The sequence below is a fragment of the Sorex araneus genome, chromosome 6 (genome assembly GCF_027595985.1).
Source record: "Sorex araneus isolate mSorAra2 chromosome 6, mSorAra2.pri, whole genome shotgun sequence".
Lineage (NCBI taxonomy): Eukaryota > Metazoa > Chordata > Mammalia > Eulipotyphla > Soricidae > Sorex > Sorex araneus.
Window position 1 is genome coordinate 60,553,465 of NC_073307.1, and position 10,946 is coordinate 60,564,410.

Genomic DNA, 10,946 nt, shown 5'->3' on the forward strand with positions numbered 1-10,946 from the left:
GAGGAAAATCGCTCATGTCTGTGAGTACACACTTGAGAACAGTCAAGATGGAAGGGGAACACTTAGAGCTGAGGTGGTGAGGCCTAGGATCTGTGAACATGGGCAGCTTGTTCTCAACGATGAATGACCGACTTTAGACTTCAAACGCAGCAGGGGGCTGGTGGGAAATGGCATCATCTTACATTCTGGCAAATCTCTCCTCTGCTGTCTGCTTGGTGGAAGTGGCTTCCACATGCACGACCTGCTGTTTGCTCTCCAACTGCACCCCTGCAGACTATGGAAGTGAGGGTGCAGGCTGCAGCTCCCTCAAGCAGGATGTTCCCACCTCACAAAGCTCCTTTGCAGACACTTGACATGCAGTCACCTCTGAGGCTGTCTGGCCCAGCTGCAGTTATAACCACGTTTCAGACTCAAACCTGCTCATGACATCCTCAACACTTCAAAGACAGGGCTGAGGAGTGACTCTGGCCTATTGCATGACTACATGTACCCTAGTACCCCATTAGCACTGGATGTAACCCCCACAAACTAAAACCTGAACAATAGCTGCTGCTTCTCAGAGTGATTCCAAACTCCCTCTGCCCCAGCCTCCCCACCATCCCACTAGCCCCATGCTCCACCATCCCACAGCACCCCCAGATCCCACTGGCCTTGCATCCTGGCAGCGGATGAGCACCTGCACCCCAATTTCCAGGGGCTCATTCCAGTAGGTTCCCACAGGGAATACAGATGCTCACCCACTCATCAATGTTTGCCCCTCAGTCTGAGAAGGGATAAAATGCAGCTTCCAGAGTTGGAGCAGAACAAAGGGGCTAAGTGCTTTCACTGCACGTAGTAGCTACTGTTGGATCTTCAACGTCATCTAAGGTCCCCTGAGCACTGCTGGGTGAGCCCTCCCCCCAGTATTGCTTCATTTACAACCTAAACACACCTTAAGAGCAAGCTGTGGGAGGAAACTGCTGTGAGCCGCCCAGAGCAGGCATGTGCCAGACATGGCTGCAGGGTGCTGGGGCAGGCAAGAAGTGGCTCCTCAGGGGTGTGGGCGTTGGGGAGATCCTGATTGTCTAGGAGTTGCACAATCCCGCCTCTTGGCTGACTGCGCAGGGAGTCGCCCTTTCCTTGTACGTGGGCTTCACCTTGCAGTCCGCTGGACTCCTTTGTCTAAGTGCAACTAGATGACCCAGATCAGCTCCAGGGTGGCTGAAGCTTCCTTTAGAGGGGCCCAGGGAGTGGAGTTGGCTCATTCCAGTGAAAGTCAGTGAGCTGGGTCTGAGGCTGTGGCTGGGGAGGGTCATGTCCTGCTGCAGAGTCCTGGGGGTCTTGGCAGGGAGGGGGCAGTGATGTGACTGTGTGTGATAGATGGTGCAATCCCACTGAGGTCCTGAGTCCCTCAGCACTGTTTAGGAATGTGCCAAGGCGGCCACCTGCATTGCAGTGTTCGTGGCCCATTTCTCTGCCCGGAAGGGAGCCCTGACATTCCACTTAGGGTGAGAAAGGCACACACTTGTTACCTCTCCAGCAGTCAGCCTTGCTCTTCAGCCCGAGTCACCTCCCTGTTCCCTCCTTCCCTTGGGACCACTGCACCTCCAAACCTGGCTTCCAGAGTCACCTTCACATACTCCCTTCAGATCCACCGGGTCTGCGGTGGAGGCAGGAGAGCAGGTGCCTGCACCCCCACCCACTGCACATTGTCCCTGGGCCCTCAGCCAAGGGAGTAGGCACCAGAGACTGGCCCTTGTGCTGGAGAAGCACAGCAAGAAATTGGGAGCTCCACCCAGGACATGTTTATGCAAAGGTGTCAGATGCATAAATGGACAAAGGGCACAGTGGCCATCACCGCGAGACCACTCCAGGCATTTACTACCCACGGGGCTCAGAGGCAGAACCTGAGCTGAGCCCCCGGGAAGGAAAGTCCAAAGTGAGGCTGACAGAGCTGGATGGGCGGGCCTCCGTGCCCTAACTACTCCCGGGGGACACCCAGCAGCTGTTTGTGAGAACCCTTGCGCCGCCCACTCCGCTCCTGCCCGGCCCGCCCTCAGCTCCTGCCCGCGTTGCGGCGAAGCCCCGCCCACACTAAGCCCCGCCCCATACGAGGCCTCGCCCCGCGCTCCTGCTCCCGCCAAAGTGAAGCCCCGCCCCACACTAGGCCTCGCCCCGAAAGCCCCGCCCCTCCCCGCCCCGTGCTGTCCGAGGCTCTGCCCACCAGAGGGCCCGCCCCCTCGCTCCTTGCACTGTGGCAAGGCCCCGCCCCACGATAGGCCCCGCCCATGCCCCGGCCCGGCCCCACCCCGGCCCGCCAGGAGGCCCCGCCCAACCCCCCTCGCAGTCGCGTCCAGTCCAGACCCCTCCCGCTGCCGCTGCAGTGCCCGCCGAGCTCTCCCGCGATGTGGCCCGCGCTGCTGCTGCTTTGCGCCGGGGCTCTGCTCCTGGGAGCGCCGGCCTGCAGCGCCGCCAACGTGTCCGTGAGCTCTTTAGGTACGAGTTGAGGGCCGGGGAGGCGGTGCGGGGCCTGCGCGTGGGGAGTAGGGAGGGGGTCCCCCTCGGCCCCGCCGGCCTTGTACTTAGACCTGAGGGGCAGCGCGCACCCGCACACGTTCTGGCGAGGTGCGGAGCCTCATGCCAGGACGGCCGCTGCCACTTGTCGGAGGTGCAAGTCCAGCCCCTGAAACTGGGGACCTGGCCCCGTTTGGGCCGGGTTGGCAACGTGCAGCGTGAGTGCTCGTGGAAGCCCTTTGCCGAGACCCCCGCAGATCACCTGGCCCGCACCTGCTAGTCGGGGAACCAGACCACTGGTTCTTGCTGGGACCTTTCAAGTGCCGAGCTCGGTGCCTCAGTATCCCTGCTGCCTGGGGGCGGGCCTGGCACTGGGCTCCAGAGCTTTTGGAAGGGGGCCCAGGTCCAGCCCGTCCTCCCAGACCTGGTGGTGTTTGCTGACCTTGACCCGCGGACACCTGGATTCCAGGGGCTGTCCCTCAGGATATCCCCGGCCCTGATCACAGAGGCACTATTCAGGGTGTGGCCAGTCACAGCCCCACTCAGACCCTGCACAGACCCACAGACGGGCCCAGTGGATTGAAGCGAGGTGGCTGTGGAGACTGGGGTAGGGCAGGGGCACCCACAGGTCCTTCTGCTTTTCCTTCATAGATCCCCAGTCCCCAGGAGGAGGCCTGGCTTTCCCACCTCCTTTCTAAAACCACCTCAGGGTCCTCAGGCCTGGTCCTGAACTATGTGGCACCTCTGCAGCCATCGGTTGTCCCAGGCCTGTCCCCCACACCCATCATTCTCCAAAGAACCGCCCAGGACAGGGGCCAGGACTCAGGTCTGTCCCCAGAAATGGCTGGGTTTCAAGCATCTGCTTCCGCCCTGGGAATGGCACGCCCACTGCTCCCAGACACCCCCCCCCCCCCACATACACACACCCAGGTTGACTCCCAGACTCCTGGGTGTTTCCTTCTTGTTCCCATGCTGACAGGGTTCTCCAACCCTTCCCCTGCTGTGGTCCCAGACTCTGGGCCACAAAGGTCTGTAGAGAAGGTACTGATGATGGCTGGACTTTCCCCTTCTCCCTAACCAGCTTTGGCCCAAAGCCAAGAGGGAACATGTGGGTTCAAGGAAGCAGAGCATGAGAGAGGCCCTGGAGGGGCCAGCAGGTGTCTGAGGGAGCGTGGGGTGCTGCTTGCTTGGGGTCAGGCCTCGCTTCCTGCAGAGCCCAGTGGGGCCGCTTATGGCAGCACTCAGATCCTGAGGCCAGAGTCAGCGCTGAACCCACATTCTGCCACTCACAGCCCCTGAGGGTCCAGAAACCATGGAAATGCTGCCCCTGAGCATCTCTGAGGCCCATCTGTGGTCCCTGTGCATCCCTCTTCTCTCCCTCCACTTCTCTCCCTCCTGAAGCTATTTGCTGGTCCTTCCCCACAACTATGCTGTCCCTCTGGCCAGGACACACTCTCCAGGGTGAATACCATGACTCATCTTGGGCGATTCCTTTTCATGGTGTGTATCTTAGCTGTTGTCATCAGATGGAGTGTCCACCTTGCTGAGACTGTGGGTCCTGCAAGTGGAGGTGACTGAAGTGTGTGCTTTGTGGGCTCTTGTGTAAAAAGGTGGAGGAGAGACATGTGCCCCCTTGGGGCACAGCTGAGTTGGAGTGCAGGGGTGCCCAAGGAGAGGGACCCACGTGAAATGAAATGAGGTGGAGCAGCTTGTTTGCGTGTGTGGTGGCTGCAGCTCAGAGTGACGGATCCAAGGGAGGACGTTGGCTGCCTTGTACAGGGCCCTGGGCCCATCTGCAGCCCCCTGCACCCCGCCCTCATCCCAGCACTTCTTGGTAGCCAGAGAACCACAGGCCTCGCCCTGGTTGCCCACGCATGGCTGGGTGTAGCACCACAGCAACAAAATCTAAATGCTGGGAAGGTGGTGGACGCTGTTTCATCAACCCGCAGATGAAACACTCCATACGCTCCCCACCCCATCAGCCAGGCAGAGCAATGGTCCTGTCCGCTCTCTTGCTCTGCTGCTATAGCCATGGCCAGTCACACACACACACACTTGGTCATGGTGCTCTGCGGGGGCTGCTCACACGTGCTTGTGGGGGGCAGGGGTTGCTTGTGGTGCCCCAAGGATCAAATTTGTGGGCTCCCCTTGCAAGGCTGTCGCTTCCACCCCTGTACCATGTCCTGGATCCCTGTACTGTCTCGTAAAGCTTCACTGGCACAACCACACACTCACAGAGGCTTATTAGCTGGTGTCTGGGTGTTAACTGCCTGAAGACAGGTTGCTTGGTCCTGTCTGCGTTTGGGGCATTCCCATAGTGCACATGCGCAGCAGCAGCACCCCAGATGTGACGTTTCAAAACTTGCCCGAGCCTAGAGCAGAAGTGCTGGGGTTTCGGTTCATTCCTGCAGGGTGCTCAGCCCCCACTCCACATGGGGCGTGAGCACAGGCATTGCATCAGGCAGCTGCTGCCCCCGCCACCATCTGTTTCTCTTTTCTTGGCAGAGACGTTCCGCTTCAAGACCTGGATGTTGCAGGTCAGTGCCCGCTGCTTCTTCCTGTGGTTCTGGGGTTCACTGCACTTCCTGTTGTGTGCCAGAAACAAGACAAAGGGCCCCGCTGTGGGTCTTTCTACATTGTGCTGACCCTGGGCATGAGCTGGTGACACGGCCTAGTGTTGCCCCTGTGAAGCCTTGGCCCTGGCAGCCCTGGGCCTCCCTGTCCTTTCCAGGTCCGCCATGAGCAGAGGGCGATGCTGTGGCTCTGTACCTGAGCTATGCCACTGACTCAGGGACAGGCACCATGTCCCACCCACTGGTGCAGAAGGAAAACCTCATCCTCAGGGCCCTTGTCTTCCCATGCCCCTTGGCAGCTGCCTCATGCCGTGCACTTTGTTTCAGCACCAGAAGAAGTACAGCTCAGGGGAGTACACACACAGACTGCGGACTTTCCTCCACAACCGGGACAAGATGAAAGCCCACAATGCGGGGAACCACACGTTTCAGAGTGCGTGGGGGCTCCCCTGGGTGTGTACTCCTGAGGGATGCTGCCATGTCCACGGGCCGAGCCAGTGCTAGTCCAGGAGCAGACTGAGGCATGCAGGTCTGCCCAGTCTGGCCAGATGGGTTCAGCTGCAGGTACTTGACCTCTGCCCCCAGCCAGCTCACATAGTATGCAGTATGGGACGCTGGGGACAGGATCACTGCAAGCTCCCCTACTAGTCTTGGGCTCTGCCCAGCAGAGGGGCCAGTGGAAAGGCCACAGATGTGGAACAGTGACCACAGTGCTTGCTGGGCTCAGGGAACTGGCCCCACAGGCTTCTGTTTCCTTATCAGACCACTGAGCTGCTTTTATCTGGGTCTTATTTCTCCTTCTCCATTTCAGTGGGACTGAACCAGTTTTCAGACATGAGCTTTGCTGAGATAAAACACAAATATCTCTGGTCACAGCCTCAGGTGAGTGACCTTCGTGTGTGTGAAGATGCATGTTTGCTTGGGCACTCGCTGAGGCCTGCCCTGCTACCAGCCGGTCCTGGCCCAGGGCACCCCCAGGTGCTCAGGGACCCTAAACACAGGGGTGCCAGAAGAAATGCAGGTGCCTGGAGTAAATGGAACTTCAGACAAACAACGGGACAGTTTAGCCTAAGTTCATCCTGGACACTCTGCTTCTGCTTCTCCTCCGTGTGTCTGAAACTCAGGTTCAATGGAGAAAACTGTCTTTACATGCTCAGCCCGACGGCCCTGTCCTCAGACACACAGAATGGATCTCTATGAGATGGGAGCACTGATGGCAGAGTCCTCCACGCTCCCTCCCCATTTGAACCACTCTTCTGTCAAAATGGCTTTTTTCTCCTGAAAAACCACCCTGCTTGCTTGTTTCAGAATTGCTCAGCCACCAGAAGTAACTACCTTCGGGGGTCAGGCCCATATCCCGCCTCTGTGGACTGGCGGAAGAAGGGAAATTTTGTCTCACCAGTGAAAAACCAGGTATCTGCATGGTCCCCCCAACCCCCGCCTGTCCCCAGCCTCAGGCAGGAAGCCTTCCAGACTCTAGATCTTGTGAGGGGGTCTCTTCTCCCCATGCTTCTCACACAGCTCCAGAGAGAGAAGTGGGATGATGGGGGGAGCCGTTGGAGCCTCTGACCTTTATATAAGTCCCCAGACTCGTGTGTGAGACAGCAGCCGGGGGGGGGGGGTCCCCTAGATTGACAGTTAAGACCCTTGGGCTGGAGAGATGGCAAGGGCTGGAGCACGTGATGGGCATAGAAGCAGGCTTTGAGTGCTGGAACCTCCTGGCCCTGAGCTGCCCTGCCTGTGGCCCTAGTCCATGGCCTGAGCTCAGACCATGCCAGCACCGGGCAGAAAGGTGAGGTGGAAAGTTTGGACGCCCGGATGCGCCCTCTGCTGGCAGCAGTGAGAAGGCCAGGGGCTGGCCTGGATGCAGCTGAGTGTCCAGGCTTGACCCTAACCCCTTGCAGGGCGCCTGTGGCAGTTGCTGGACCTTCTCCACCACTGGGGCCCTGGAGTCTGCAGTGGCCATTGCAGGCGGGAAGCTGCTGTCTTTGGTAAGTGGCTTAGCCTTGGTCAGGGAGGTTGTGAGGGCCCAGGCTAGGGGCTGGGGTCCTGCCTGGATTCAGTGATGGAACTCAAGCTGGAGGGAGCGACCCTGTTGCCTGGGCCTGTGCAGGAGGAAGCATCTGACTTTGTGAGGGGGTCAGAGCGGGTGGGGTGGGCCAGGTCGCTCTCCTCCCTCTGCACCCGGCACACTCCCATGTGGGAATGCAGGGCGTGCAGGTTGCATGTTAATAGGCTTTGCCCCCCCTAGGCAGAACAGCAGCTGGTGGACTGTGCACAGAACTTCAACAACCATGGCTGCGAGGGGTAAGTCCTGCGGGCCCCAAGCCCCTCTGCTCCCCGACTGCTCTCGGGCTGGTGGGCCCCAGAGAGGCACTGCCTCACCCTGGCAGGAGAACTGCTAGTCACCCCCACCTGGTCCCTCAGCCAGTGACCCGAGTCCTCTACTGCTTTGGGGAACTCCCAAGCCAAGGCCCTGAAGCTGCCAGGCAGTCCCGGCCACACCCATGTGGGCAATCCCATGTGCGTTTCTTGCAGGGGTCTGCCCAGCCAAGCCTTCGAATACATCCATTACAACAAGGGCATCATGGGCGAAGACAGCTATCCCTACCAAGGCAAGGTAACTGCACCCCCAGAACCCCACAACCGTGTGTACTCCTCCACATTCCCTCCTGCCCGAGCCCAGCAAACCCACAGCTCACACCAACCCACACAGAGCCACAGCACGCACAAGCGCATCCATCCCACACAGCTGCAGCACACACAGCCTCAGCACACACAAGCGCATCCATCCCACAGCCACAGCACACAGCCTCACCACACACAGCCACAGCATACACAACCACATCTATCCCACACAGCTGCAGCACACACAGCCTCAGCACACAATTGCAGCATGCCTCAGCAAGCTTTACCACACACCTCACCATACAGCCGCACTGCACACACAACTGCATCCATCCCACACAGCTGCAGCACACACAGCCACGGCACGCACAAGCGCATCCATCACAGACGCTGCACAGCCTCAGCACACACCCTCACCACGCACAGCCGCATCCATCCCACAGCCTCAGCACACACCCTCACCACGCACAGCCGCATCCATCCCACAGCCTCAGCACACACCCTCACCACGCACAGCCGCATCCATCCCACAGCCTCAGCACACACCCTCACCACACACAGCCGCATCCATCCCACAGCCTCAGCACACACCTTCACTGCACACCCTCCCAGTGGCTGCTCACTCAGCTCCCTTTCTCAGTAGGGGACAAGCCCATCTCTGCCTCAGCCTCCACACTCAGTTCACAAGCATCTGTTCTCCTCTAAGTGACTATGGCAGCACCCAGTAGGGGGCTTTTGTTCTCTAAATGCTGAACAGGGCTGGTCCTCACCAGTGCCCCATGGGTGCCCTTTGCTGCCCCACACAGGACAGCCACTGCAAGTTTCAACCTGAGAAGGCCATTGCTTTCGTGAAGGACGTCGCCAACATTACCCTGGTGAGTGTCAAACCCGTGACCTATGAATCAGGATCGTGTCCTCCCAGCTCTGGGGTTGGCACTGGTCAGGAGCCCCCTTGGTCCTCTCCCGGCCTCCCAGGGCTGAGGGACTCTCCAGGGATAGCCAGGAGGGCGAAGCTGCTGAACATTAGCTTCTGCTACATTTGTTGTGGCAGACACCCACATCTCTGGGTGACAGGCCTGTCATTGCCCACAGAATGACGAGGAGGCCATGGTGGAGGCAGTGGCCCTGTACAACCCTGTCAGCTTTGCCTTCGAGGTCACAAACGACTTCATGCACTACAAGAAGGGCATCTACTCCAGGTGAGCCATAGGAGGGCCAGTCCAGCTTCCCCACCCCATCTTCCTCCCCCTGCTGTCCCGGGTCCAGACAGGCCTGTAGAAACATGCTTAGTATAGTACCGTCCAGAGACTTTCCCTAGCTGGGGCACCTTCCTCAGCTCATCTCAGAATGGCGACACTGGTGTCCCCTTCCCAGCAAGGTGTCCTAGGCCCCGAGGCAGATACCCTTCCATCAGTCATGCTGCCCCGCCCCCCCCAGCAACTAGTCACACAACTCAACAGCCTGACCTTTGCCTTCTCAGAATCTCCTCAGGGAAAGCTAGTTTGCTGTCAGAAAGGAAGATGCCCTCTGTACCTAGTAACTTCACCTCTAACTAAAGCCCAAGCAGGGCTGCGGCTCTCTGCACCTCGGCAATGGAGTCCTGGCAACAGCAGGAAGGAGCTGGGAAGGCTCACAAGGGCCCAGCCCTCCCCGGAGCCCTTGTGCCGGCGCCCTCCTCTCTCCAGGTGCTGACCCTTTTTACTGTCCTCTTCCAGCTCATCTTGTCATAAGACTCCAGACCGAGTTAACCACGCAGTACTGGCTGTGGGCTATGGAGAGGAAAATGGGATACCTTACTGGATTGTGAAAAACTCTTGGGGTCCCCAATGGGGAATGAATGGGTAAGCAGCCAGGGGGCTTGGGGTGGGGCTTCTGAGGAACACATCTGCACAGGCCAAGGTAGTGTCCTGTGGACATCACAAGGGATCCAAGTGGTCCCCTCATGAGGGCTTCCCTGGTTCTGGGGTACAGTGATGAGGGAAAACAGGGGCAACCTTGAGGAAGGGCAGGTGTGGAGGCAGACCTCCCCACAGCCACCCTGGGCTCACAGCTGCCCCTCCCCCAGGTACTTTCTCATTGAGCGGGGCAAGAACATGTGTGGGCTGGCAGCCTGCGCCTCCTACCCCATCCCGCAGGTGTGAGGGCAGGGCCTCGCCTGGCAGGCAGGACACCAGCTTTGGCAAAGCAGAGGAGCCCAGTGGGAGTCCAGGCACCAGAAAGAAGAGACAAGACCAGGCTCCCGTCCAGTGGCCAGCAGCCCTGCACCAAGCACTTTCCCCACAGGGGGCACCTTCTCAATAAAGCGTGCACACCTCCTGGTCTGTGTTGTGCTGGGTCTTGGCCCACCACCTGCAGCTTGCCCAAGGGGCCCCGTTTATAGGTTCTCTTGGTTATCGACTTGCCAAAGCCAGAATCCAGAACCACATCTTAAACAAGGAGACCTATTCCTCAGTCCAGCCTGCAACCAGTTACTCTTGATTCTGTGCTCAAGGGTCACTCCTGGCAGCAGAGGATTGAAGCAGTACACTAACCAAACACTTCAGCTGTACTCTCCCAGCCCATTCTTTGCACTCTCCCAGCAGAGGGTGACTCTGGGTGTTGGGTGGCTTGGCCCTGTCACCAAACACTGAGATCTGGCTGTGACCAGGCAGGCAGCACACATCCAGGTCTGGAGTGTCTACTGATGCCAGGGGCCCAGAGGAAGTGGACACTGCTGGCTTTCCTAGTGAGGTCTGCCTGGTAACATGTTACCATTTTATAGATGAGGCCAGAGACATGGAGCAAAGGGAAGGGGCTTCTCCATTAAGTCCCATCAGGATGTTTTTTCTTGGAACAAACTGAACTCTCCAAGACATAGATATGGTCTCCTTACTCCTTTGTCTAATACTTAGGATATATCCTAGTAAATAGAGGGGGAGGACGGGGAAAGGCCCCACAAACTCTTTTTTTTTTTCTTTTTGGGTCACACCCAGCAATGCTCAGGGGTTACTCCTGGCTTTGCACTCAGGAATTACTCCTGGCGGTGCTTGGGGGACCATATGGGATGCCGGGGATCGAACCCGGGTTGGCTGCGTGCAAGGCAAACGCCCTACCCGCTGTGCTATCGCTCCGGCCCCCCACAAACTCTTAACTGCAGAAAAAGCACCCCAAATCCTTGAGATTAATGTTTGACATCTGTTATCATTGAGCCCTGGTTTCAGTCCCTAATTCCAATGCTTTAGTGGTGAAAGACAGGAATGAGCTGATCACCAA

The 10,946-nt window shown here is 58.5% G+C and overlaps 1 protein-coding gene across 2 annotated transcripts; it reads left to right on the forward strand.

Annotated features, from left to right (window-relative positions):
• The first annotated feature begins 2,331 nt into the window (after positions 1-2,331).
• On the forward strand, positions 2,332-10,218 carry CTSH (cathepsin H). Of its 2 annotated transcripts, none has more exons than XM_055142670.1 (12): positions 2,332-2,475; positions 4,999-5,030; positions 5,394-5,499; positions 5,878-5,948; positions 6,375-6,479; positions 6,971-7,057; positions 7,318-7,373; positions 7,605-7,686; positions 8,501-8,569; positions 8,787-8,893; positions 9,410-9,535; positions 9,830-10,218. In XM_055142670.1, exons 1-12 carry the CDS (start codon positions 2,385-2,387, stop codon positions 9,993-9,995), a joined length of 1,098 nt encoding a protein of 365 aa, XP_054998645.1. In that variant the 5' UTR covers positions 2,332-2,384; the 3' UTR covers positions 9,996-10,218. The 2 variants fall into 2 exon arrangements, with proteins under 2 accessions (XP_054998645.1, XP_004617609.1); XM_004617552.2 differs by having other exon boundaries at positions 9,760-9,966.
• The last annotated feature ends 728 nt before the right edge of the window (positions 10,219-10,946 follow it).